At 46.4% G+C, this 13,672-nt stretch overlaps 1 protein-coding gene across 6 annotated transcripts in view; it reads left to right on the top strand.

The window, feature by feature from the left end:
- Positions 1-13,672, top strand: part of LOC135385445 (uncharacterized) — a 133,268-nt gene that overhangs the window by 93,884 nt on the left and 25,712 nt on the right. For 5 of the 6 annotated variants that reach the window (XM_064614758.1, XM_064614755.1, XM_064614756.1 and 2 more), the window contains 2 exons: positions 10,501-10,612; positions 10,977-11,114. In XM_064614758.1, the coding sequence (XP_064470828.1) occupies positions 10,501-10,612; positions 10,977-11,114 (250 nt within the window). Of the gene's footprint in view, positions 1-4,405; positions 4,501-10,500; positions 10,613-10,976; positions 11,115-13,672 lie in introns of all 6 variants that reach the window. The other variant, XM_064614759.1, reaches the window with a different exon arrangement.

The following is a 13,672-nucleotide window of genomic DNA, read 5'->3' as shown; positions in this document are numbered from 1 at the left end:
TAGTTTACACGGGCAAAATACGTTCATCTCTTTGCTTTATGACGACGGAAACATGTCGGTAACTGGCAAAACGACGTGCAAACAAAGTCACGTGACCTCAAAATGACGGTTTCTGTGACGTGCGACAAGGACAAGGTGGCGGTTTTGCAAAGGGCACCCGCTTGAGCTAAGTTACAAAAATGGCGGATTGATGTCACCCCTGTGGTTTCTGAGCTGCAGATCTCCAGCTAAATAATGTACCCTTTGCGGTTTACAAATCAAAGTTTTGGGTGACGTTGTCACGGGAGACGGAATACGGCCCGATCCCGACATAGTGCAGGCGGTCCTCGACTTCCCTCGTCCCGTGAACAAGAAGAACGTTAGGTCCTTTCTGTGGCCCTGCTCCTATTTCCGGCGTTTTATTCAGGATTTTGCTGGTGTAGCCGCACCTTTACAACGACTTCTAAAAGAACCCGCAACCTATGCATGGGGCCCGGACCAAGAACATGCGTTTGCCACTCTCAAATCTGTGCAATCTGTGCTCCTGTCTCCACCAGTTCTCGGACACTTTTCTGAAACTGACACTACGAAAGTACACACGGGCGCGAGTGACATTGGTCTTGGCGTCGTTTTAGCCCAGCGAGTTCCACAGTTTAAACGTGTCATTGCGTCTCGCTAGCCATACAGTAATACCTGCAAAACGCAATTATACAACTACGAAAGAGTGCCTTGCTGTCGTCCTATCTTTATGGTCACTCTCAGTTCCTACGGTTGTTGTTTTTAAGTGTTGAGAGAGGTCAGCCATTATTTGGCTGGTTCCTACTGGTCATCATACTCTTAAAGGTCAGCTACGCCTATTTCCCGATGTCTTGAAACGGTTGTGATATTCAGAACAAGCACATCCAACTGCCCCCGAAACGCACCTTCGTTTCTCAATTTTGTCTTCCTATTACGAAAATTAATTCATCAAAGAAACCAAAACAAGCCATGGGCGCAGCCATTTTTGTGACATAGATGGGATAAACCTGTTCCATCTACGTAGATAGAGAATCGTGCGTCTGATTGGATGAAAGCTGAGGCTTTCTCTGACTTCCCTGGCGTCTTCTCCCGTTTGCGAGGAAATCCAGTTATGGCCGCCGGCTACGATGAGCGTTTCGTCCGAGGTAATCCCGAGAACTATTGAACGATGGAAACAACAACCGCGAACTGACCTCAACATAATTTTCGGCGTGAAATTGTGATCATGTGCTCGAGAACTTCGCAGTTCAACCGTTCAGCTGCCATTCACGTCAACCCGTTTGCTGCTTTTACTACAAGTGTAGGAATGGGAGCGATTCAGCAACAACAACGTGAGACGTGGTGATCGTTTGAGCATATGCCTGCAGAGGACTGGTCTTCAAAGAAAGAAGGCCGTACTTCTGCCCACGCACATCGTGCGATTCCAGGCTTGTTACCTGAGATACATATATTGTGCAGCATCATAGCGCGACTGCAATGAACGACGTATAGGAATGCATCGTGACCACTCAAACTGCATTCGTTGAAGCATTCGTCGGTTATATGAAAGTGCTCATTAGAGTTGTCTCGCACAAAAAGTGTTGGATGTAGTTTTGTAGTGTGTTGTTTATCTCGTAGAGCGCATCGCGGCATGTAGGTCGAGAGCCCTTATACGTATTTTTTGCATGTTTACTTGAGTGTGCGCACACACAGGCCATATTTCATTCATAATAGTTTCGCAAATAAACACGTACGGGTCGATCTCATATTGCTTTTGAGTTAGGCATAGTGTCTTCAGATCAGGGTATGTGTATCCTGTTTGCTGGGCCCAACAGATGTTATTAAGGGTAGTGCAACATTTCCCACTTCTTGAACCATGCTAACATTGCCAGAATAAGGAACATTACACTGTGCTGTGTATTCCACACTCAGTTGTCTCGCGACGTAAACCCCCAATTATTATATTGGGTACTCCACATTTTCAACCAGTCAGCACTTCTCATGTCCTATTTTTTTTAAACATGTGCTTAAAATTGCACAACTGCCACTCAAATAACTTTGCCACCAAATTAGTCAGTGACAAAAGGTATATGTACTTTATCACAAATTTAACAACCTTGGTGGAAATGGTGTCCTCTGCCTTGTACGGTGCACTTCATAGCAAAATACACAATAGTCCAAATGTTTTCCTTGTCCACAAATGCCCTGTCAAAGGTGAAAGACTATTATCAAAATGGGGAAGCGGGCTTGCTTGTCCAGAGAAACAAATATGAAACTGCAGTGCTCAACGTAAATAACTGCATGCTCAGCAACTAAGGCTGGTGATGCCGAAGACCTAATATTTCTAGGTTAAAAGGAACAAAGGAGAAAAGACCACCGCAGCGTATTAATGTTGTTTCAAAAGTAAAACACCACAAAATTTGTGAGAGTCAGTTGGTGCATTTAGTTATGTTGGTCACCTCCTGCACCAATTTATAATAAGATTCAAATGCGTTACTATCAACCAGGACCTAAGCCTGACCTATGATCTAATAATAATAATAGTATCTATCTATGACCTATATGGACCTTCACCGCTAGTTTGGTCTAGGTTTCACACGTGGCTTCTAGTGAAATTCGAAGCTGCTCTGTAGAGCTGACAGGAGACTTGCAGAGTAGAGTATTTTTTATTTATATTTTCCAAAGAACATGTAAAAAACAATGTGCTGTACCAACTGTATTCAAAGAAATACAAACATACTTTGTTTTAGCTTTGGTGGCTTACTTAGCTAACAGGTGACCGATGACACACAATGGGCGTCAAGGGTGAGAACACAAGAATACTACCACTGCAGGCACTGTCCTGAAATTCTAAGTCACCATTTGTCAGAAAGCAATGACCACGCACAGCCTAAGGATCATATTGAGCTCCTTCCATTATTCTTTTTATTGACAGCATGTTGGCTGCCATCCAGTCCATGAAAGTGACCCTTATCGTTGAAAGAACGGTTCAACAGGAAGCGAGCTGGTGGTAGTGTCCATGATGGCGAGACCTGAAGAGGAGATACAAGAAGGGACATAAACACGCTATGTTGAGACATTGTGTATGTCCCTTCCTATCCCTCATCTCAGGGTTTTTCACTATGGACCTTCATGATGTTTCCTTCGGCAAACTTTACATATTTTTATGTATAATTGTGAAGGTACAGCCAGGCGCTGTTAGCAAATCACACAGTAGTTTTCTTGAATCAAGAATCCATAGAAGGTACACAGTCATCTTCAGCATTGCACACATCTATGGGACATGTTAATCACTTTGGAATGTCACAGACATGGCATGGAGGCCGGCACACGATTAGTGGTGCTGAACAGACGACTATTTGTCATAGTTTAGGCATAAAAAGCAGTTTTGTCACCTGCATGTTGAGACAGATGTATCTCTACATAGTTTGCGATGACACAAATATATGAAGCAACAAATGTGTATCTACTTTATTATGGTTATTAGTCAGCACTGCCAAGAATGTGGGAACACAGTCTTGTACCACCTACACTCTTCAAAATGACCTTCAGACACGACACATTGTAGGTCAACGAGACTCCAGAATGATGTCCTCTCCCTCCCCATTAGCTGAAAACATTTTTTACAACCTTGCATAAGGGGAAGTTAGTACAAGAAACGCACACATTCCTTTTTTGAGCAAATCAGTATTCAGAGCGTTACCATACTGTGGTAGGCCTGCAGTGCATTGCGTGGTACAGCACACACTGTAAAAAAATTCACCGTAGAACATGTCCCCCATTCTAATGACAGTCTTCTCCAGTGTTTCAAACTGCCATTTCCCATAGTGCTTTATGGTATGAAACAGTATTTCTAAATCTTTGCTGTAGTTTACTGGCTGTAGCAGAAAAAAAGACACCACTGTTTCTGATCACAAGGCGCAAGCCATAAGTGCTATACGGAAACAGTACATGCTGCTCTCTAGTAGTTGTTCGTGTTTGGACATGGTATGGTGCATGCAGGGTAAATTCCATGGTTAAAATGTCCAAACGTGAACAACTGTTAGATTACATGATGTTTGAATGCTCTATAGTACAGTAAAACCTCCAAAGTCGGACACCTCCCTACCTCGGACAACTCCCCATGATTTCATTGCACGGGCAGGCTCCCATTGAAACTACATGGGGACGAAATTCTCTATGTCGGACACCTCCCATCTTGGAAGTAGGATAGCGTTTTCCCTGCAAAGTTGGACAAAACCCTGGCCAAATTACCTCAATATCGGCATATCTTTGCACCAAAAAGACCCAAAATGAGCCAGTGGCCTCGACTTTTGCCCCTTTTTTTCCCCTATACTGGTCTCAGCATTTTGTTGCTTTAGTTTTTAGAGTCCAAAAACAAGTGCTGTCAGTCTACATTGTAATTATTTATGTGAGCACTTGTCTTCAGTTTGTCTAGAGCCTTTGAACGAGCACTGCACCAAAGCTATGAAAAGTGGGCTGACGCTTCAGAGACAAGTCCTTGCTGCTCGAAAAGCTCCAGAGGTAATGTCATTGAGTAGTATCTGAACGGAATTGAATATACTAAAATGAGTAATAATTATCAGTGAAGAGTGGGTACAGGTACCACCGCCAGGTACCACTAAGGACCTTAAATTGAAGAAGGACCAGCTCCCGTGGTATAGTGGTTAGAGTGATCGCTTTCCACGCCGAGACTGGGAGGTGACACGGGTTCGAATCCTGTCATCGGCTGTGCTCTCTGAGGTTTTCCCTGGGTTTTCCGAAGACTTTCCAGACGAATGTCGGCACAGTTCCCCTTGAAGTCGGCCCAGGACGCGTACTAACCCCCCTGTCCCCCATTCCTTCCTGCTGTCCTCTCTTCATCTGTCCACATCTATACGCCGCTCATAGCCACAGTTGCTTCGCGGCGCTAACACAGAATTTAAAAAAAAAATGAAGAAGGGGGACATTTCTCACAGCTGTGATCTCTTCCATTTTTTGTTGCCGTCATATTCTGTAACTCGGACACCTCTATAAGTAAGAGGCGCTTCGGCTGCACCACGGGTGTTCAACATAGGAAGGTTTCACTGTATTTATGTTCCGTGTCATGTGACCACAAACAATATATGATTTTGCTCATGCTGCACAGCACAGGCGAATTGAGCTGCATGTGAGGATAATAACATGAAACCCGAGGCGCGGAGGAAAAGGCATGACTTTACGGTCTCTGTGTCAGTTGTTTCATGTTGTAATTGTGTACCAGCTGGCCTGTACCTGAGAATAGGTTTGATGCATGGTACACGCACCATAGACATGCAGTATGTGGTGTGTTGTGATAGTAATGCCACTGCCAATTGAAGAATAATGCTCCAGGTGGATTGTTTCGGTACAATCTTGAACTATGCATACCCAGGGATAGGGCATCTGCGTGACAGGTTTACCTGTAAGTAAGAATGTAAATGTTAGCTGAAGTCATTGAATAATTAACATTATCAATATACTGCTGCAGGTGATGCAAACAATAGCACACAATATGCTCCGACATGTTCTGCAGGAATGTCTCTGTACTCACAATATTAGTACAGCAGCTACAGAAAGGCATAAAACAAGTTTTTGTATACATGATACCACTTGAATGGAACACAAGCTTCTGCTGCACTGCCAGAACACCACGGCGGACAGATTTACCTTACTTCACCTGAGAAAAAGTATGTACTGTTGCACACATGATACTGTTTGAATGTCTCGAAAAACATAATTTATGACCGAAAGACATCAACTGGAAGATTTCGATTTACCTTAGTCAAAACTGAGAAAAAGTATGTGCTGTTGCACACATGAAACTGCTTGAACTGCCCTTGAGCGCTCTGGAAGGACACCATATTTGTGACCAAAATACAACAGCTGAGCCAACATTGAATTTATACCTTACTCGAAATACACAAGATGTGCTGCCGTGCATATGATACGATGATACTGCTTAAATGTACCCTGAAAGCGCTGGCACCTCAGGCATGGTTGCTCTAACCTAGCGAGCAACAGCAAGGGTATACGAACACAAGAAGTCGAGCACAAGTGATGGAATGCACTTGATTAATCAGAAAATGAAGTGTCTCAGTACCAGGTGTCACTGTTCCGTCAACAAAAACAGATGAACTTTGAAGGGGCGTCTGGTTGGCACTGGTGACAGCCTTCAGCTTGAAACCCAGACGGTGATAGTTGAGACGTGGAGTGCAGGCTTTTCGGTGGTGCCAGAATGCCTGCGAAATCATTTAACAAATAAGGCAATTCCAAATCTGTACTGAGAATACACCCGCTGAGGCGTAATCTCTAAAGGATGGAGCAGTAACTGACAGATAGCGTATTTTTCTCTTCTACGTGATGCAATTTGCACCGCATGACTGACTTGTCTAACATTACGCGTCTTACCTTTATCTGCTGCATAGTCCTGCCCCTGCAATCTCCTCCTACAGATAAGGTTGGCACAGCATCCCGGACAAGACATCTTCGGCTTCTTGTGAAACAAGTTGCGCATTGCTTCCGTAACATTCATATGAGCCAGATGAACAGATCAAATCGCTGCTTTCGAAGGTGGCACCCAGTCGGAGTTGTAACCGATTGTTGCAGTCAGTATATTTCTCTTTCGCCTTTCGGAAAATTGTGGTTTGAAACATTGGAACTGCATGCTGAAGTGTTCTTGCAGACGGGAGCAAAACGCTCACGCATTCTCGGCACGCAGCACAGAACGCGAATCACACCAGGAAGTCTGCACTGGCCTAGCAAATGCTTTGCAGTCGAAGGAAGCAAAACTCACGTTCCTCGTGGGTTTAGTGAAGTCCAGAAATATACTGGCACCCTAATAGCGAACTGTTTATCACTTCCCCAATGTGAATCTGCGCAGCAGACGGCTTGGCAGAAGAAACTGGCCGGCTTGGCGGAAGGAACCAAGCCAAAAGTCATGCCAAGCCGGAGCACGGGCAGACCACGAATGTGTCGTCGACACAGGGTTTGTGGGCCACAAGACGGGATGTCAGTGAAACTAAAAATTCACTTTTTCGGAAAACCGCGAGGAGTTTGGGATAACTATTTTGCATACATAATCAGTGTTCCCTTATGAACACATCGTGTGAGTACCATTCCATTCTGTAACACTCGAAAATCGGCGTAGCTGAGCTTTAAGCATCATGGTCTGCTTAAGCAAGGTCAGCAAGCATCATGGTCAGCTTACGAACCCACCTGGGCGACTGGATCGTTGGGTGCTTAAGTTGCAGGAATATGACATAAATGTCCTTTATAGGTCAGGAAAGCGTCACTTAGACGACGACGCGTTATCCGGCAATCCAGTTTCCGCTTCCTCGTCTTGTACTCCATCCCGTGTCTTCGTTATTGCTCCACTCTCCTTTGATCATATAGGGACGTAGGGGCCATCTTAGGAATCAACGTATAGGATGGGGCTGTGATCAGCGCTGCGTTCTAGCCGTTCACGCAGCTATGGTGAGGGCGACTGTGGTTTACAGCCTTCCAATCTTGCAGAGGATTTCTACAACATCGCCAAATACCCTTCGGACCCTGTTTTCCCGAAGGCTTCGTCGCTGTCTTAGATTTCCAAGAATGCTGAAACACGGCAAGTCCTAGCTGAAGCTGGTGAACTCCCGGTGGAGGTTCTCCGTGAGCGTGAAACGGCTCGACACTTCCTACGTTTGCGTGCGCACATTCCCCGTCACCCACTCCCCAGGAAAATTCGATACCGTCCTGAAAGTGATTTCCATCGCTTAGCGCAGATGACACGCCAGGCTCTCACTGGCTTCATAGCTAAGGACGTCACACCGCAGGACGCCCCCCTGGTTTCTGCCTGTGCCACCCACATTCGTACGTCTTCCGGACCTCCAGGACCGATGAGGTCAGGTGAAGTCCTTCTAGACGATTTGTGTGCTCTCGTAGAGGCAAAGTTTCCTACCTCTGCCTCAGCATACACCGATGGCGCATCTCGAAATGGCAAGTCCGCCTCGGCACTCGTCATCCCATTCGAAGGCGTAGTGGAAGGACGTCGCCTTTCGCATCAAACCTCATCCACAGCTGCGGAATTCTATGCTATAGTTTTCTTTCTGAAGCACATCGTTCACTTTACCCCACGGGAATGGGTCGTATTCACTGACTGACTGATCTGCGCTGCAAGCAATTGAAAATTCTGGCATGCGAAGCTCATTCGCTCCGTTGGTTATGGATGTGTTAATGGCTTGCAACCTTGTCTACGAAGCAATGCACAGGCTGTTTCTCGAATGGGTTCCAGCCCATTGCGCTGTCGAAGGGAATGAACAGGCCGACAGCACTGCAGAAGCAGCTCTCTCGTCTCAGAAACGGACGCGTATTGCGCTGCTCAGAGGAGATCGTCGGTCCGTACTTCGATGCCTGGTGACTCCTCTGTCTACCCGCCAACGGACCACTGACATTCTCCCCCCAGCCGTGCTGAGCAGAGTTGATCAAGCGCTCGCTTTCCGCATGCTTCTACATACCTCTCGCAGAGATGTCGCGTTAGTTCATCGAATGCACCTCGATGTGGCTTTTACAGCGCAGTGACGTAACCACTTGAGGCAAGTTGACTCTCCCCACTGCAGTCACTGCGGTGGTGTAGAAGATGTAGAGCACATTGTTCTCCATTGTCCACACTACAACCTTCCCGAACCGTACTCTCCGGATCCCTTAACAAGCTAGACTCTAGCCCCCTCTCTCTCACAAAATTGCTTGGTCCCTGTCCACTTCCAGTCCATCAACGTTCTGTCCTCAAAGCTCTCTTCACCTTTCTGGATACCATAGGACTTCGATCCTTATTGTGAGGGTGATCATTATTTCATTCCCTGCATCACCACCTGCAAAAGGGTAGAGTATCGCCCCTAGCGACGAAAACTCCCCATTCATCATCTTCTAATAAAGTTGTTGTTGTTGTCTGGCGCGGGGGGGGGAGGGTATTGTTACGAAAACAGAGAGAGGTGGACGAAACTCACGCTAATTCATTATCGTCCATTCTGTACCCCTGCATACCGTTGGCAGAGTTGTACGTTTCCTCTTCACAATATCCTAAGCTGTCAGAAATATGTCGTTGGCGCCGTGGTTTCGTCCTTTCTAAAGGGCTCTGCCGCCATGTTTTCCTGATTTTGCGGTCGTCTCTCTTATAAGTCCATATGGAGTAGAAGGCCATAGTACAAGCCATTAATAATATGTCTCTGCCGTGTTTCGCTCGTTTTAAAGCGCACTGCTGCCGCCTTTTTCGATTTTTGGAGTCGCCTGTGTTGCAACCCCAGTAGGAGGCATAGCATAAGTCGTTGATAATATGTTTTGACATCACATTGACACAAGGGGAGCGATCCAAGGCGTTTCATACGTTTTAAAGGGCTCTGCTGCGCCGCCTTTTCCGAATATTACGGTCGCCTCCGTTACAGTCTCAGTGGAAGGGCACAGCATAAGCCCTTGATAATATCTCTTTGGCACCATGATGCAAGGTGTTTGGCTCGTTTCAAAGGGCACTGCCTTTTCCGATTTTTGCAGTCGCCTCTGTTACCACTTCAGTAGGAGGCACAACATAAGTCGCTGATAATATGTTTTGACACTATATTGATACAATGGGAGTGATACAAGTCGTTTCGCACGTTTTAAAGGGCTCTGCTGCCGCCTTTTCGGAATATTACGGTTGCCTCTGTTACAGACTCAGTAGAAGGACACTGCATAAGCCGTTGATAATATGTCTGCGGCACCATGCGCCCTCTTGCGGTATCAAGGACGATGCATGTCGTTCGCGTAATGAGAACCGTGCTGCGCTAAAGGAACACATATCAGAGTTACTGAAATCACACAGCACGGAGGTGTTTACGCAACCTCTTTACAACCCAAGCAGCACAATGTACTGAAAGTCGAGTGCAATGGGGGTGGACGGGTAGGTGGAAGGCCTTTAACAGACCCGTGAAACTAAACAATATTGATAAGACGCATACCATCCACCCCCATTGCACTCGACTTTCAGTACATTGTGCTGCTTGGGAAGAAGCATTTGCCGCGAAAGGGCAAGAAATTTTTCGACCTTCCGCCGAAGGGAAGCGCTTTATCGCCCCTGGCGATGAAACACCCCATTCGTTATCTCACGATAAAGTTGTTGTTGGTCAGACTCGGGTTGGTCACTCTCGGTGGGAGTCAGACTTATTTCAGCGCTGTTGTTCTTGTCTGGATTAACCATAATCATCATCGCAACAAAGTTGTTATTTTTCTCGCATACGTGTACTGTAAGAGACACGGTTGTCTAAAATAAGCACCTCGCGGTTTATCTCATCTCAAATCTCCAGGTGTTGCAGGACTATTTCTTTCGAGTAATAATCACGTGCGGCATATGGTCCGCCTTCATATACAACATTGGCACAACACTTTCAAGCGCAAAGGAGGTAATATGGGACGTCGAAGTACTGACAGGCGATTTGAGCTAACCGTGTCCCCAACAGTACAGCAGAATGACCAACAAAACCTTGCACGTCTTTAGATAGATAATTTTTGTACATTTAGGCGAAGCTATTAAAGGCGGGCTCTGCAACCATCCAAATAATACTGCTATTGGGGAGGATGGACCTGGTTCCTACAGCGGATTTGTTACAATGGCGCGCGAGCTGGCTGAACTGTGAGTACGAGCCAAATCTACTAGACATGTGTGCCATACGGGGAATCGTAAAAAGTTTTTGCACTTCCTAGATCCAGTCTTTCGAAAAGTAAAACATTTACGAAAACAAAACAACATTAAAACCATATTGATAGAAAACAATAGAAATAGATAGTAAATGAAAGACTGTTTCAGAAGTGTTCTCGAGAATATTCAACGGTGTTCGGCGTTGATTTCTACAAATAGTTGTTTATCCACAGGCATAAGCGTTTTTCGTAAATTTTTCTGTTAAGCACCAATTCTTCTTGAGTCACATACAGGCACATTGCAAATGAAATTAATTAACGCTTCGGTATTTACCACGCATTTCCGTAATTTCCATTAGGCTGGGGGCAAACATCACAGCTCGTAAAACATACCCCAATGGGACAGCGTGCAATGACTCCTCTGAATTTTTGTTCAACCACAAGACGGACTACAGGTTCACGGACTGTGCTGAAGCTGGGATGCGGGAAATTTTGAGGTAGGTGAAAGATGAAAGTCACTGAAAAGGTTAGCCAGCTGTAGGACTCGAACCTACGTCTTCGAGGTAGGTGTCTGTGCACACATTAGTTCGCTCACAAGGTTGTACATCCGGGGTAAAGGGAGTGCTGACAGTCAACAAATGAAACTCTTCTTGCGTCGCCTACACCCTGTGCCATTGTTTTATCCTCTCTCTTTTTTTTTCTCATCTTACGTGCTATACCTACCGCGCACATCAAACACTTTCACCAGTCCCTATAATGTATCGTCTATAGCATGTGTTCATACTTGTAGATATAATGGGAAACACCCTCCTCGAACAATTCGCAAACTCGAACATCCATTTTGCCATTATCGTCCGCGTCGCAGCCATTAGTCATTAAACCAAGTTCATGTTCCTACCGACCGAGGTTACTTGATTAGAAAAACGTGCTCAGGACAGCTTCGGAGAAAATTTGGACTATGGTCAAAATTTGTTAGCCAACATGTTAAGCAGCTCCACTGGTTATACAAGGCGTCCCAGAAAACGTGTCATTGAATTCTAATAAAAATAAATAAAACTACGCCACCTAGATTGATGCGGTCAAATGCATTTGTTCGTATTTGTTGTTGTTTTGCCACCTCCTGATGTGCATGTCATGTAACCTAAGTTTAAGTCCAGCGTCCTCTTGACTTTTGAACCTGGGCACGTGTTACCTGCGGAGATTGCACTTGGTTTCACATATTACCCTGTATCGGAATATGTCGACCCACCTGTTCAGTGCTTCAAATGCCAGAAATACGGTCACTAGTCACTACGCTCAAGAATGTCGTGGATCACAGCGATGCAAAGTGTGCTCTTTTCCGCATGACTACAAGGAATGCACAGCTCGGCGTGAGCCGAAGTGTGCATACAGAGGGCGGGCATCATACTGCGACATATCGTGCATGCAGAGTCGCCAAGGAGGCTGTTGCCGCTCACCAGCGGCGAGCTCTGAGTGGGAAGCTACACCCCGCTCCTCTAACAGCTAACCGTTCACATCCGAGTTCTGCAGACCTTTCTGCAGCCCATTTCGCGAATCTCCCGGGTAGCAGTGAGCAGCCCGCACGCGAAAGCAAGGGGTCGTCGAAGTCTTTCGCCTCCGCGGTCAAGCAACCAAAGCCAACAGCTCTTTTATCTGAGTTACCATCTAAGGAAGTTGGCCGGCGCATGACCAGCTTCAAGCAGCAAACTCGCCGTGAACCGGAGGGACAAGACAACGTCTTTGGTTCTGTACCTGTTATGTTATTTGCTACGGTACGCGCCATCGTCCAGCAACTCCCTGCGTCAGCCGACCTACTAGCGGTTCAAGCCGTGCTCGCTCTCGAATCTCTACTAAGTAATAGTGGTCCCCTTGCAACCTGCAAGGAATAATGCAGCACCACTTACAGCAACAGTTCAGTATCCAACAACGGCCATTTTTCAGTGGGACTCGCGGAGCATGAAGCCGAAGACGTCGGAATTTCGCCAATTTGTGTGGAGGCATAAATTTCCCGTGGTGTGCATCGCAGAATGTGGTATCACCAAGGACTTTCGACTATCTAACTACCTTACGTTCGTTTCTGAGCCCTGTCGCAGGACAAGCCGTGCGGCGCTTTTTGTCCGTTTTGATATTCCGGTCATCCAACGCCATCTGCGTGTGACTGATATTTTTGATGAATATATCTGCTGCACAGTTCGCTTGGCCTCCCTTGACCTCACAATCGTCTCTCTCTCTCTCCCGCCGGCGGTCAACTATAACTTGAACGAACTGGGCACACTTATAGATGAGCTTCCTGCTTTTTGTGCGCTGTGTGGACTTCAACGCCCACATTGTGATTTGGGGCAGCATATGCTGTGATGCAAGCGGTGAAAGATTTGCGCGTCTGTTTGCGGACAGGATACTATGTGTTCTAAATGATGGCTCTCCGATGTTTAATCACACCATGTACCTTTCATCGTGGCTTGACCTCACCGTTGCATCGCCATCAGTAGCCCGCCATTCTCTATGGCGCGTGGATGCTGACCCCCCTGGCAGTGACCTACTACAGGTTTTGATCAGCAACCACCATCATACGGCATGTCCGCCAGTCCTCTGCCTCAAATTGCATTAGACGGATAAACTGGCAACACTATCAAGACGCTATCGAGATTGCGTCTTCAACTGGTGGGCTCCGAAATGAGCGGAACTTCCGTCGCGCAGTGGCTAATGCAACGTAGGAGAGGAGGCTACAAGGGTATTCCGGCTTTTTTTCATTTCATTTTCATTTTTCTGCTGTGGACGCCGAATACGAGCGGTTCCGCGCCCTTCCTCGCCGCGCTGAACGACGTGCGCGACGCACTCATCTACCACACGACCGCCAAGAAGCGCAACGGGTGCTGAAGGCTGTTCACCGGCGCTTGTGTAAACTCGGACGGGATCACTGGCGTCGTTTTTCGGCATCTCTGTCGCCCCGTACCCCGATGTCTTGGATTTGGGCATAGCGTATTTTTCTTTTCCTTCTATGTGATGGTATTTGCACCGCATAACTGACCTGTCTAACATTACGTGACTTACCTAC

The sequence above is a fragment of the Ornithodoros turicata genome, chromosome 2 (genome assembly GCF_037126465.1).
Source record: "Ornithodoros turicata isolate Travis chromosome 2, ASM3712646v1, whole genome shotgun sequence".
Taxonomy (NCBI): Eukaryota; Metazoa; Arthropoda; class Arachnida; order Ixodida; family Argasidae; genus Ornithodoros; species Ornithodoros turicata.
The sequence above is the reverse complement of the archived record's forward strand: the minus strand, read 5'-3'. Positions and strand labels throughout refer to the sequence as shown.